The sequence below is a fragment of the Palaemon carinicauda genome, chromosome 42 (assembly GCF_036898095.1).
Source record: "Palaemon carinicauda isolate YSFRI2023 chromosome 42, ASM3689809v2, whole genome shotgun sequence".
Taxonomy (NCBI): domain Eukaryota; kingdom Metazoa; phylum Arthropoda; class Malacostraca; order Decapoda; family Palaemonidae; genus Palaemon; species Palaemon carinicauda.
This window is the reverse complement of record NC_090766.1, coordinates 26,276,752-26,292,148: the sequence shown is the minus strand read 5'-3', so window position 1 is coordinate 26,292,148 and position 15,397 is coordinate 26,276,752. Positions and strand designations below refer to the sequence as shown.

Below are 15,397 nucleotides of genomic sequence, written 5' to 3'. Positions count from 1 at the left end.
GTCGCCATTCCTCATGGCTGTAGGACACTACAGTATAAACTAACCATTATCTTCAGTTTTGTCTTTTATTATATTTTTCCTACAAAAATACAAACCATCGCTTTTTGCATAGGATTAGATAGCAGCATCAGCTGAAACACGTCTGAAACTGTAAACAAGGTGTTGTGAACTACAGGTTTTTACCCATGGAACTACACTGCTTTCCCCCCCACTTAATACAGTTCAACTCAACTTTGAATTCAGCCTTTGTTGAGAGTGGACATACTTTTTTATTCGGGACTGGTTTGATTAATCTTTTTCCTTTTTTTTTCACCTGTGTTCATGCTTGGATCAGAATGTGATAATTAACCAAGTATGACTATGTGGCTCAGCAATTAGACCTTTCTGCAATGTCCCTCAACTGGAGGATTCCAGTGTACTGCTCCCCTGTGTTAGGCTGCATTCTAACACCTGTAGGACAATCCTGAACAGTGTTCCCCCCCACTTGAAGTCTCTTGATATACCAAAACAGGATAAGATCGGTAATCGAGGGGGGGGGGGGGGGTTGGTAAGCCGGAATGGTTCCCTAATCTTCTACTAGTGACGTAGATGCCTCCCCGTCCTGGCCTGTTACATTAACTTCGCATGTAGATCTTTCACAGATCAGCGAGGATTCTGCGACATCATTGGCGGGGGGGGGGGGGGGGGGTTCAACAAATTACTAAGGGGTTTTGCAACCAGTGACAAAAGAGATGGCCTTGGTTTTTTTTTTTGTTGGGGGTGTGGTTGTTCTGGTTTCATGGTAGGGTTGTGTACTCTTGGAGTCACAATCACCGTAATTGCAGAATTTTACTCAGCCTCCAAGAGGAGAAGGCTATCCCTTGGGCTAGACTGTAAAATATTTATATTAACTCCAGTGGAGTTGTCAGTGCTCATACAGAAAATTGGGCAAACTTGGCCCAGGATAGAATAAAACCCTCCACCTAGGATGTCGGTCGTAAATACATCCCTGGCATTCGGAAAACCTTCTGTGATGCAGGTACTACAGTCTGATTGATGGGGGTCCCAAACTTCTTTCACAGTCCACTACCTACTGGAAATAACACAGGTCTCTAGATGGTTACCCCCTTTGTTAGTTGCTCATAGGACTCTAGCTTATATGTAGTCTAAAGTTTTGAATGTAATTGGGCCAAACAGTTAAGTAGATAATGCTAATGGTAGGCTGATCACACGGGTGATGCCTTATACAAAGAAGATATTTTGTAGCTTGATGAAGCCGAGGAGAATGTTGTGCAAAGAATGGCTCGGTAAAAGAATTGTATGTTGACGTACTTCTGCCAGGGTTGAAGCTCGAGCCATCGGGCACCACCATGATGATTTCGCTACAAGATCCATCGGGCAATTTGAGGGGTTTGCCCGTTAGCTGGGAGGTCCGCCAATAAGCCCTGTTCGTGTGGACAGGCCTTTAGCTTTTAGCAAAGATCTGATGCCTTTACATTTTCCACTGCTGTATAGAAGTCCCTTAATTGCAATAAAGTTCCTTTGGTTGGGCCTGGTTTTAACGCTGTCGTAATAGTGTTTATCATGAGGCACTTATTTTCTTCATGTAAACGGATGAGATTATGTGGGTCTTTATACTTAGTAGAGCAGCCAGCCACCTGTCGAGATACTGCTGCTAGTGTGTTATCTGGTCCTACTACATTATTTATCTCTGGTTATACCTCATTTTCCCTTTGCTGACATACACTGAAGTCTGGCCTAATCTTTATGCACTCCCCTCTTTCCTCATATACCTAATAAGACTAAGATAAAAAATTCTGGATGAGTGGTTAACTACTGCACTGTAGTTCAGTGGCTATTTTCCGCTTGGTAAGGGTTGAAGTCTATTAGCTATTGTAAGCAGTTCTAGGAGGACGACATTCTAAAGTCCAACCATTGTTCTTGGGTTAGTTTTATTGCTTGGGGGTACACACATGCACCCTTATTTTATATTTCTTTAATTCCTTTCCTCAGTGCGCATTTTTCCCTGTTGAAACCAATGGGCTTACAGCATCCAGCTTTTCCAACTTGATTACTATAGGAATGTAACATCAGGTGTTCTCAGCCAATCCTATAAAAGGATTCACATATAAAAATCTTTTTGCAAGTGCAGATGTACTTGGCAATATTTCCATCAGAAGGTATACCTGAGAAAATGTTAAGATTCATTCACTCTCGCCATGTTTTGAATATTGTTCCCAGTCTGGTCTTCAGCTTGTGACTGTATTTTGTGGTAAATGTTGGGAGGTTTTGCATTCCTTATCTCTGGCCTGGATATCAATCTCTAGCACTGTCGTTCTGTAAGTCTACCTACTGAGTCATCAGCAGCCATTGTCTGGTCCTCTCTGGTCGTAACCAGGGTGGGAAGGTTGCTTGGTCGCTGGTCATGTGTATAATTATATGGTCAGTCTCTGGGGGCAATGTCTCTGTTCATTGCTTACCACTCATGAGTGATTTATAACTCGGTTCTCTCTCTCTCTCTCTCTCTCTCTCTCTCTCTCTCTCTCTCTCTCTCTCTCTCTCTCTCTCTCTCTCTCTCTCGTTAAAAAGTGAGGAGAAGGCATAGATAACCCATGCCAAGTTCATAGGAAGGTGTATAATTTTGTAGACTTTTCAAATAGAAATTCCCTTGAAAAGTTTTCCATCGTAAATACGGCTGTCAGGTTTGGCTAAAAAAATGGAAATAACAGTAAAAAAGGTGAAGATTCTATAAGATATCCATTGCACGACAGATAGATGGCTTTTGGAAATATCATATACCGTAGATATGGACGTGGTGTGCAAGGTAGTTAATTTTGTTGAAGAAAATAGATTAATCAGCGAGTGCTAGATTTTATGGTTACTGAATCTAGACAAGAACTTTTGAGTAAGAGGAAAGTTGAAGTAATAATAAGGATAGGGAAGTGGGGAATATGGGGTAAGGAGGAGTACTCCTGGGTAAAATCCAGTTTAAAGTTGAAGTTCCTAGCGAAGAAATGTGGTATTAATGTCCGACTGTGTAAAATACCCGTTCGGTGGTTAGCTATGAAGGCTTTATCGAATCTAATTTAGTAATCTGTTCATAATTTAAATAATACTACTTAGTAAAATAACTCGTGTAAATGATAAATAATTAATCAGTTGAAATAATTAAACTTATAAAATGAATTATTACTTCAAAGTAGTAATTGTCAAATATGCTGTTAGTTCGCGCTTGGGCAATTACACAAGTACGGTCTACCTCTCGAAGAAAAGCACTTGGGAACTACAGCACGGTGAACGATTTCAGTCCAACAATAGCCGGCTCGTCATAAACCTCTTTAAATTTAGTGAGTTAGTGCGAGTTCGTCACTTCAAGACCTTTTTGGAATGGACCTACTAAAACTTCTTCGTGGTATGTGTATTGTATTTTATGGAATGTCTGGGTTAATTATAATATTGTATTAGGGAATGTTCGATGAAGGTAATTCAATTTCATTAAAAAGTTTTTATTGGAGTTTTACTCGAAATTTAAGAGTATTAAGGTTGAATTGAAGTAAATTTCATGAACGTGAAGTTTCTTTGGTTACGTAATCCATTGTTGAAAACTATGATTTCGGTTAATACATGTCCAAGTAGACTGGCGTTATGGACAATTAATCGGTAAAAATTGTCTTAATGCTAGTAATTTCTTCTACGTAGTTTATGTACTAAAACATTTTATGGTGAATGCAGGTTATTTTGGGGTATTTAAATTTTAACATTGAAATGTCATTAGGATTTCTTCAGGTATATACGATGTGAGGTATAATGTTTGTCGAAATATCAGAACTGGATAATTTTTATCCTTCCTTTGCCGAAAATACAAACATCTGAGTTTCTTTAATTTTCCCTTTGTCGAACACAACCTGTAAAATGGTGCGAGTTCAATTAGTTATTCAGTTAGGAAACAAAATTGATTTAATTCCGCATTTCAATATGCAAAGACCAATGACGGGGGAATTCTTGATTCCTCAAGCACCTGTACTGTCCAAATTCTCAATTTTGAACAGGTGTAAAGTAATGAAATATTATGAACTTCTTGGTTGACTTTTCGGGCTTGTAAGTTCGCTATAGGAAACGCCCCTGCCAGGCGATCGCTGGGTCGGCGGCTGGTTAGTCCCGCTTAACTATATTTTCTTATCTGCAACCTCGCCAGTCCATTCTTGTGACCTAAGGGTTTGGGGTTTGGAAGAGCCTGTAGGTCTACCTGCTGGGGCATTGCCTGGCCGTCCCTGATCCTAGCTTGGGTGGGCTTTTCATAATTATAAATGGTAAGTCTCTCTCTCTCTCTCTCTCTCTCTCTCTCTCTCTCTCTCTCTCTCTCTCTCTCTCTCTCTCTCTCTCTCTCTCTCTGTAGTTCCACAGCTGTATAGAAGTCCCTTAATTGCGACAAAGTTCCTTTGGTTGGGCCTGATTTTAACGCTGTCGTAATTGTGTTTATCATGAGGCACTTGTTTTCTTACTGAAATGGATGAGATTATGTGGGTCGTTATATTCAGTAGTAGTATTAGTAGGGCAGCCAGCCACCTGTCGAGATACTACTGCTAGTGTGTTATCTGGTCCTACTACACTATTTATATCTGGTTATGGCTCATTTTCCCTTTGCTGACATACACTGAAGTCTGGCCTAATCTTTACGCATTCTCCTCTTTCCTCATACACCTAGTAAGACTAATATAAAAAATTCTGGTTGAGTGGTTAACTACTGCACTGTAGTAGTTCAGTGGCTATCTTCCGCTTGGTAAGGGTTGAAGTCTATTAGCTATGGAAAGCAGTTCAAGGAGAAGGACATTCTAAAGTCCAACCCTTGTTCCATATTCTTGGGTACTGCCATTAACTCTACTAAGGTCTTACAGTGTCTGGGTTAGTTTTATTGCTTGAGGGTACACATGCACACTTGGTTTATTTTTCTTTATTTCCTTTCCTCATTGAGCATTTTTCACTGTTGAAACCAATGGGCTTATAGCATCCTGCTTTTCCAACTTGATTACTATAGGAATGTAACATCAGGTGTTCTCAGCCAATTCTATTCAAGGATTCACATATAAAAATCTTTTTGCAAGTGCAGATGTACTTGGCAATATTTCCATCAGAAGGTATACCTGAGAAAATGTTAAAATTCATTCACACTCGCCATGTTTTGAATATTGTTCCCAGTCTGGTGGTCTTCAGCTTGTGACTTTTTATTTTGTGATAAATGTTGGGAGGTTTTGCATTCCTTATCTCTGGCCTGGATATCTATCTCTGGCACTGTCGTTCTGCTAGCTGTGTATGTTACATAAGATTTTCATAATTCTGACCATATTTTGCATTCAAATATTCCCAGTGTACCATCCAGTACTTTGCACTGGGTATGCAGTTAATTCTAATAGTCTTGCCTCAATCATAAGACTGTATTACATATTCTGGAATTTTATTCCATCTGTGACGAAAACGTGGAATTATCCTAATGTAATCCATGGAAATACATTAGTTCAAACTTGTTACAATTTCTTTTATATGTATAACAGGTTGTTATAAGTCAAATATCATAGATTATACAGTATATGACCTGTCTAGTCAGCATTCTTATTCATCTTAATACTGCATAATCTATAGTTTATTCATTTCAGTACTTCTCTATTTTTGTTCCTCACTGGGCTACTTTCCCTGCTGGGAACCCTCTTGCATGTAGTTTACATTTGCAAATATGGTCATTGCTAGTTTAATAATGATTTCATTCTATTACCTTTTAAACATTTCCACCACCTATTTAAGGTTCATGTGTGTGCGACGTAGACAATGAATAGGATAACCCTGTATGATCAAGTTGTGGAATGATCTTCCTAATCAGGTAGTTGAATCGGTAGAACTTCAAAAGTTCAAAGCTGCATCAAATGGTTTATGTTGAACAGGCTGACACAAGTCTCTATATAGTTATATATGAAATATCTGTTTTAATGTTAATGATTTTTAAATGTTTTGTTTTTCATTGCTACTACTAATGTTTATTTCAGTGTTTCCTTTCTCATTGGGCTATTTTGCCCTGTTGGAGCCCTTGGGCTTGTAGCACCTTGCTTTTCCAACTAGGGTTGTAGCTTTGCTAGTAATAATAATAATGTTTATACTGTCTACATGACGTTTCCAATGTATGTACCATCGGGCAATGGGTTTTGGTAACTCAGCAGTTTGGGATTTTCCCAAAACCTCCGTCCTTAGTACATAAACACGCTGAGGTTGCAGGTACTACTACCACTTGAATCTCAAATTCCTACTAATGGAATCGTGCTGCTCATTACTAGTAGGACTTAAAAACAAAGCTCTATGGTTTCTTTTCTTAAAAGTGTTAGATTGTATGAATGTATACTTTAAACCATTTGTCATTGCTTCTCTCCCAATGTTAGGATGAATATTTTTTTATGAGCAGGCATTTTTTTTCTTTTATTATCTCGGGGGTATAAGAGCGCCACTTGTTATCATGCAATGCCATCCCTAATATAGAGGGTTTCACTTCCTTTGAAAGAGGACTGCTCATGCCAACATCAAAACTACAAGTTTGTCTTTGGTAATTTGCATAGAACAAACTTGTTTGATGAACTTTAATGTGACCAACCGTTACATGTGCTTATAAGTTTTAATTGTCTTTTGGTTATAACAACGATTGTGGTGACCTATACTTTCCTACTTGCGTTCTGCTGGACAGGAGATCGAATCATGCTTAAACTTAATTATTCCTTGTAGTGTATGCTTAGGATTCGGGGTACCTGTAGGTCTACCTGCTGAATCATCAGCAGCCATTGCCTGGCCCTCTGTGGTCGTAGCCAGGGTGGGAAGGTTGCTTGGTCGCTGGTCTTGTGTATAATTGTATGGTCAGTCTCAGGGCAATGTCACTGTTCCTTGCTTGCCACTCGTGTGGCTTTTAAACCTTTAAAGGTTAGAGCAGTTGTCTGATAACTTGCTCCTTAACTCTCTCTCTCTCTCTCTCTCTCTCTCTCTCTCTCTCTCTCTCTCTCTCTCTCTCTCTCTCTCTCTCTCTCTCTCTCTCTCTCTCTCGTTAAAAAGTGAAGAGTAGGTGTAGATAATCATGCCGAGTTCATAGAAAGGTGTATAATTTTGTAGACTTTTCAAACAGAAATTCCCTTGAAAAGTTTTCCATCGTAAATACGCCTGTTAGATTTGGGTAAAAAAAATGGGAAATACCACTTAAAAATGGGAAAATTCTATTTATAAAGTATTAATTGTACCTGAAATAGATGGCTCTTGGAAATATCATATACCGTAGATATGGACGTAGTGTGCAAGGTAGTTAATTTTGTTGAAGAAAATAGATTAATCAGTGCTAAAATTTATGGTTACCGAATCTAGACAAGAACTCGGATTTTAATCAATAACTTAAGGTGATTTTAATAGTTATAAGCTTTTTAGGAAAAGGAAAGTACCGAGCGAAAAAATATAGTATTAATGTTCGACTGTGTAAAATACCCGTTCGGTGGTTAGCTATGAAGGCTTGATCAATTTTAATTTAGTAATGTCTGTTCATAACTTAAATAATACTACGTAGTAAAATAACTAGTAGTATAAATGATGAATAATTGATAAAGTGAAATGGGTAAACTTATAGAATTACTTCCTTCAAAGTAGTAATTGTCAAATATGCTGTTGGTTTGCGCTTGGGCAATTACAATATCTACGGTATAGCTTTCGAAGGAAAGCACATCGGAACTAGTGCACTGTAGATGACTTCAGTCTAACAACAGCCGACTCTTCGTAAACATCTTATTACTTAGTGAGTTAGTGCGAGTTCGTCACTTCAAGACATTTTTGGAATGGACCTACTAAAACTTCGTCGTGGTGTGTATATTGTATTTTATGGAATGTCTCGGTTAAATGTATTATTGTATTTTAGGGAATGTTCGATGAAGGTAATTTAATTTCACAAATCGAGTTTTTATTGGCGTTTTACTCGAAATTTAAGAGTATTAAGGTTTTGAAATAAATTTCAACATGGGAGTAAGTTTCTTTGGTTACGTAATTTATTGTTGAAAACTATGATTTGTTTTAATACATGTCCAAGTAGATTGGTTTTATGAACAATTAGTCAGTATAAACTGTCTTGATGCTAGTAATTTCTTTTGCGTAGTTTGTACCTGAAAACATTTTACGGTGAACGCAGGTTATTTTGGGCTATTTCAATTTTAAAATTGAAAGGTCATTTGAATTTCTGCAGGTATACTGTCACGATTTAAGGTAGAATGTTTGTAGAAATATCACAACTGGCTAAAGAAATTTAACGTTTATCCATTCTTTGCAGAAAATGCAAACATCTGGGTTTCTTTAAATTTCTTTTTGTCGAACACAACCTGTTAAATATTGCGTGTTTAATATGCAATTCAGCTAGGAAACAAAATTGACGTAATTCCGTACTTCAATATGCAAAGACCAGAAACCTAAACCATTAGCCGGAGAATTTCTTGATTCCTCGGGCCCCTGTACGGTCCAAATTCTCATGACTATTAAATTACACTTTAAATTGTGGATACACATTTTGAACAGGTATACAGTATTGGAAGTTTATGAAATTCTTGGTTGACTTTTCTGGCTTTAAAAGTTTACTATTGGAAACGTCCCTGCCAGGCTATCGCTGGGTTGGCGGCCGGTTAGTCCCGCTTAACTTTATTTTCTTGTCTGCAACCTTGCCAGTCCATTCTTGGGAGCTAAGGGTGTGGTGTTTGGGAGAGCCGGTAGGTCTACTTGCTGGGGCATTTCCTGGCAGTCCTTGGTCCTATTTTGGGTTGGCTTTTTTATTATTATTATTACTAGCCAAGCTACAACCCTAGTTGGAAAAGCTAGATGCTATAAGCCCAAGGGCTCCAATAGGGAAAAATAGCTGTGAGGCAAGGAAATAAATAAATGAAAATTAACAATAAATCATTCTAAAAACAGTAACAAAGTCAAAACAAATATGTCTTATACAAACTATTAACGTCAAAAACAGATATGTCATATATAAACTATAAAAAGACTTGTCAGCCTGGTCAACATGAAAACATTTGCTCCAACTTTGAACTAATGAAGTTCAACTGATTCAACTATCCGATTACGAGATCATTCCACAACTTGGTAACTGCTGGAATAAAACTTCTAATTTCCTAATTATAAATGGTCAGTCTCTACGGCATTGTCACTGCCCTTTGCCTCTGTTCACGATCGGCATTTAAAAATTAGTTTCTTAACTATAAGAGCCAGGCAATTATAGCCTATTTTTCTTCCATTTAAACTTTCTTCCTTGCTGTCTCCACTCATAAGCCCATGGGCCCCAACAGGGAAAACAGTCCAGTGAGGAAAGGAAGCAAGGAAAAATAGAACATTTTAAGGACAGTAACAGCATTAGTATAAATATTTCAAAGATAAACTAAAAAAACTTTAACAAAACAAGAAAAATTTGATAGAATAGTGTGCCTGAGTGTACCCTCAAGCATTAAGTAAGGGGACTCTAGCCCAAGACTGGAAAACCATGGTATAGAGGCTGTGGCACTAACCAAGACTTGAGAACTATTTCATTATGGAGTGTCCTCCTAGAAGAACCACTCACCGCAGTTAGTGTCTCCCACACTCGCTAAGGGGAAAGCAGCCACTCAAGGCCAATATAGAGGTTTATATTGGCCTTGCAGCCACTGAACAATTAGTGCAGTAGTTCACCCCTTGGGCGAAGAATTTTTTGGCAATCTCAGTGTTGTCGGGTGTATGAGGACTTAAGGGGAATCTGTAAAGAATATACCAGACTATTTGGTGTATGTGTAGGCAAAGGGCAAGTTAACTGTAACCAGCGAGACTAATCCAGTTTAATACTGTCTGGCCAGTTAAGGGTCCCCTTAACTCTAGCGGTAGTATCTAAACGTCTGGCTGGTGCCCTGACCAACCTACTACCTATCGTACCGGTGTAGCAGGAAATTTTTTCCCCCTTGACTGAATTTCCCCCGGTAAAAATAGCCTAGGGTCAATTTCCCCCGGGAAAAGCAGCCCGTGCTGTTTTTTCCCCCAGAGGGAATTTCAGGCCTAAAATACCCCACCCCCCCAAACCATTTCTCCCCCACCCTCCCTTACAGAGAAACTGTTGATGAATTTAATAATCACCGGTAAGTTTGACAAAATATTAGGAATATATATATATATATATATATATATATATATATATATATATATATATATATATATATATATATATATACATATGCATATTCAGTGAAAACCTTAACTCTTCTTTCGTACTGTCCAGCAAAAAATAAAAATTATACTTGTTACTAACAAGCACTATGCATGAGAAAGGAGATACCAATTTAGTTGTTACCAGAAATTATGGGGGAACAGAGTGGGAAACTGGGGTTTTTAGGGTGGGGAAATGTCATAAAAGAGTGATTTACAGTAATAATAATGGTCAGAAACGCAAAATAAAAACAAGATAACCAGTTGGAAAAATATATGGATCATATAGTGGCTGAACATAGGTCTAACATGATTATTTAACACATTTGAGATTTGTAAAAGGGTACAGAACCTAACAAACCCACATAACCTAGTAGTTCCCAGGTCGCAACACCTAGCCGGGGCTTGCGGACCCCGTTCCCAGGACACAGCCCCTAGCTGGGGCAAGCCCCCGGACCCCCTTCCCATTTCACAACCCCTAGCTGGGGGCAAGCCCCCGGACCCCCTTCCCATTTCACAACTCCTAGCTGGGGGAAAGCCCCCGGATCCCCTTTCCAGGTCACAACCCCTTGGAATATCCCAATATCCTAATATAAGGTTCAGCCTTCATCATAAATTCTTCAAACGGTAATTTTTTGTTGCATTTGGAGATTTAAAGTTACGTCTGCACAAATTTCTTGAATTGAGGATATATATACTAAAGAATTTGATTGTTCCCTTAAATCCTTCGGAATCAAAGTTCGTTTTCTAAGCAATATTGCAAGGGGTTTGATACGGATTCACTAAGAAACTGAGCAGCACGCTTAAAATTCATTGTTCTTTTTATCCACGCAATATGGTGTGACCTCAATTTATTGCCTAAATGTAACCTTTCATTGTCTTGCAATTTGTGCTGCTTTCCTATGAAATCCCATTGAATTTTGTTTCCATGGCAAACGAAAGAAGAAAATAATGGTTACCTCCACCAAGCAAAGGGGGAATCTTGGCCCAGAGGGGGCAATATTATCCTGGGACAAAGTTGCCCTGGGGGAATATATATCCTGGACCATATTTCCCCTGGGGGTTAATTTCGGACGGGGGGAAAAACAGACCATTACACCAGAAATAACCCGCCTTTAAAGTAAAGTAACTGTAGGGATTTTCTCAATTATTGGCTATTTGCTTGCTGAATGGCCTTGGTGCCGAGCTATGTACCCCAAATTTATAACGACATGAAATTCAACTTTTTCTAGTGGATTGCAGGATAAAGGCCCCAGATCTGTCCTTAGTCACGTCTGGGGTTTTGCCATTTTCACCACCACGCAGTCGTGTTTTATAAATCTCAAACTAATAAAATTATTATAGCGATTCCTTAAACATCGCTCTTAATGAAATGTTTGACCTGTTAATTTAATGTTTGACCTGTTAATTTAATGTTTGACCTGTTAATTTAATATTTACGTTTAACCATTTGCATTTTTTTTTTATAAATGTTTGTAAATGAAACCTTTAAAATTTATTGGTATTTTAAAGAAATAACAAATAAAACATTTCTTCCATGTAGTTGGGTAGTTCCGTCAATGCATCTCAACGATGCACTGTAGCTGATAGTTACTCGCTAGTTAAACAGTTGCAGGCTAGCCTCCATAACCTCTACCTTTCTCTCTTCTTGCTGGCCAAACTGAATGGTCCTTCACATTTGTAAACGCCACGTGTGTATTCTTATACTAAGTAATGAAAGATAACATTCAAGTAAATGAATTGAGATAAGTAGCCTAATGGTGCATTTCAAATTAAAAAGAATTTTCTCTAAAGCGAGACCAGATTTTGCTGTGGGGTATTATCATTATGGAGTCCCCTATGTTCCTTTGTTTGATGTTGGCTACCCTTAAAATTGGGAAAGTGCCTTGGTAAATAGTATAATGAAGTCAATACATTTGCATGACACTGCGTTCTTACAAAACATTGAAAGAAGTTTTCTTGTCATATTACGCTACCACAATGCAGCAGGTAATTGATTGTTACTTTTAAGGGTTGCTTTATTGCCCTATACTGCAGGACAACCTTCACGTTCAGTTTATCAAATACATGCTTAGGTATTCAGCATTTCACATCGCATATTGCGTGTTTTTTTTTTTTCATTTCAAATCCACATAATCAAAGCACTTGGAAAAAAAGTAAGCTTCTACTCGAAATCCTTATCTCCAGTCTTTCGGATGTCTAGTGGAACGTTGTATAGTCATGGGGTTGCATATTTGAAAGCTTGAGACCCTATAGTAGACACAAGTGTCCGTTCCAATAATTATAATTATCTGTAACTACCATCGTGTTAACAACATTTGTTGGCTCTACGTTCTGTAGCTATTCTTAGATATGTTGGACGTCCTGTTCTGATGACTTGATGGGTTATCAACTTGTGTATATTTTAAACCCAATCCTTACTTTGATAGGCAGCCAGTGTAAGTCTATTAGTATAGGAGTGATCCTTTCTCTGGGTGGGACGCCTTTTATGTCTTTCTCTTCTGTTCATTGTCTAGTAATTTCTCAAGTTGCATTTTTGGTACACTGGTCGATGGAGTTACAGTAGTCCATCCTGGCAATAATGCACTTATTCATAAGATTCTTTACCGAGTGTTTATAAAAGCAATGTTTCCTGTTTTTACTACATTGAGTATCGAGAAATACTCCTAGATCACGAACTTTTCTAGGTATCTGGACAGTGTTGTTATTAATATCTTAATATCGCCCTAGTTTCTTGGTCTGTTTTTCTTTCCAACCACCGTAAACTTTTATTTTAATTAAATTATAGTTGATTAATTGTCGTCCATTTCAGCAGTATCATCTAAATAATTCATGAATTTCAATTTTGTATCGTCCATAAATAGTTTATATTTCACACCATGCCTTTATAGTACTTTGGTTAGACCAATAATAGACCCTATACTATAGAGTAAGACATTGTTTTACTATGGGTTTGATAGTTTCCCTTTTCTCCTAAAAAGTTGTTTTGAAGGGAAAGTTTTCTCTGCATTCCACTCAACCATAATGCAGCAGATAAGAGATAGTTCTGTAAGGACATTTTTTTTTTATTATTATCAATCGGTTTTATTTTTGTGCTTCATTTTGCTGACTCCATATGATTCCAACGTTTGACCTGCAACTGATGCCTGATCACCCACCCAAACGACTGGGTATAGTGAGCCTTTAATGTCTTATTTGTCTGCAACCTTATTAATTAATCATTCTAAGGAATTTCGCGTTTTTTCTTATCAATGTTGATTTTGGACTAAATGAATAATAGGATTAATGTACATTGATAATGTTTGTTTTGGTTTTAATATAAACGCTCATTGTGTGCATTGATTAGTGGAAGCATCATTATAAATTAAAAAGCGACAGCATCCCCAATTTATTAAAAAATTCTAACTACATCAAAGTCAAACCGAATCGAAAATCTTTGTACCGGGATGGTTACGTAATCAGTAATTTTTCCATTAAAATGATTATGCAGAAGTATTCACATCAGAATTTATCAACATTAACGGATACATATGTTCTTAAACTATTTTAATAACTATGATATCCGACAGTAAGAAGTATATTTTAAGGCAAATTTGTTATATAGAGGGGAGGTGAAGGTAAATAAATTATTAAATCGATACTGGATACCAATGAAATAGAATGAAATTCTTTTTATAAATCCAAGAGACGTTAAATACACAAACTGAAAATGATATTTTACGATGACAAGAAATGAACCGCTATAGAAATGATAAATTGGTGACAAAAAAGTAAACGCTATAGAAATAAATTAATGACAAAAAAAAGGAACCACTATAGAAATGATAAATTAGTGACTAAAAAGGAACCGCTTTAGAAATGATAAATTACTGTGACAAAGAAAGGAACCGCTATAGAAATGATAAATTACGGTGGCAAAAAAATGGAACCTTGCTAAAAAAATGACAGTCCCCCCTAATGTATAAACTTCGTTTTCTATCTAGTATTACATAAATAGAGAACGTGAGAATCGATTGTTTTGATTAGATACTGATAGATGGCAGCAGTAATGATTTCCTCTATTACAATCTGTGTTTACCCAAAGATGTTTCCATTTATTATGGATTAATTATTATCTGCTTTAGGTAAGTAGCGACGGAAAAGACTCCCCTACACGCCAAATCGCGATCGGCGCCGAAGGAAGCGATCGGATTTTGGCGTCCCAGAAGCCGAGGTTGTTGTTTGTGTGTATTTGTTTATTTTTGTGTCTTTTTGTTTGCTGCTGTGTTTGACAGATGTAAGCTTCGCCTGATGGTGAATGGTGCAGTGACCCGACTCTTTCCATTAGTGAATAATTGACGGTTGGCCCCTCAAAATGGTGGTAATATCGTAAGGACATGGATCTCTCTGCTCTAATTCATCTTGCAGGTTAATATTACAAATTAAGCGGAAGTTAGAATGCTTAGTTAGCCTTTTTTGTTTATGCTTTGCAGTTTCTTGTTTACGGTTTGCAGCCGAATTTCTTGGATGACGTGAATTTAAGAGTTTAAATGTCTCTGCATGTTGTTAGTTTGGAGTTTGGTGTTACATTCAACCTGGTTATGTGCATTTGATGTCCTAGTAGTGATAATTGCAAGTTTGTTCTAGTTAATCATCGGTTTCGGTAAGCTAGGTCTAGACGTGGTCTAGACTAGCTCGATTTGGGGACTGAGGCCAAGCTATTACAGGCCCTTAGTAGGCCAGGACTACCCTTTGTTCCGGTTATTTAACCCAAGGCGGGCTGCAGGAAACTTCAGTTTCTATTTGTATATTTTGTTGTAAGCAATTTTGAATTTGACTAATGTTATGTCATGTAAAAAAACAAATACCATTGATAGTAGGCCTAGGCTACCGGTAATCTTGTTAGGTTTTCTCTAATGAAACCTGAACTCTTAGGCATATTATTGACAGTATTTTAAGTTTGTCTTTGGGTTACAGCTGTAACTTAGCTCCATAGCTTATCCTGTAGTACATATGACTAAAAGTAGCTGTGATACTTGTCCTTAAAGTATTAAATTCACCTACTGATTATGTAGGCCTATAACAGGCTTTCATGTGCAGCCAATCATGGTTATGTTATTAATACAATGCTCATTTAAGGAGGATGTTTTTATTTTACCAGTAAATTTCTTTTATAGGGAAATACTTTTCTTATTATTTACTATAACTATTGCAGTTT

General features: G+C 37.5%; 1 protein-coding gene across 16 annotated transcripts in view; it reads left to right on the top strand.

Annotated features, from left to right (window-relative positions):
* The first annotated feature begins 3,286 nt into the window (after nucleotides 1-3,286).
* The window catches only part of LOC137632992 (protein bric-a-brac 1-like), a 242,742-nt gene continuing 230,631 nt past the window's right edge, over nucleotides 3,287-15,397 (top strand). For 5 of the 16 annotated variants that reach the window (XR_011042157.1, XR_011042156.1, XR_011042155.1 and 2 more), the window contains exon 1: nucleotides 14,452-14,607. Coding sequence is in view for 6 of the 16 variants with exons in the window: in XM_068365159.1 (XP_068221260.1) it covers nucleotides 14,577-14,607 (31 nt within the window). In the remaining 10 variants the exon portion in view is untranslated. Of the gene's footprint in view, nucleotides 3,392-4,179; nucleotides 4,290-7,751; nucleotides 7,849-14,203; nucleotides 14,325-14,346; nucleotides 14,414-14,443; nucleotides 14,608-15,397 lie in introns of those variants that run through there. The other 11 variants (XM_068365156.1, XM_068365161.1, XM_068365152.1 and 8 more) reach the window with 10 other exon arrangements.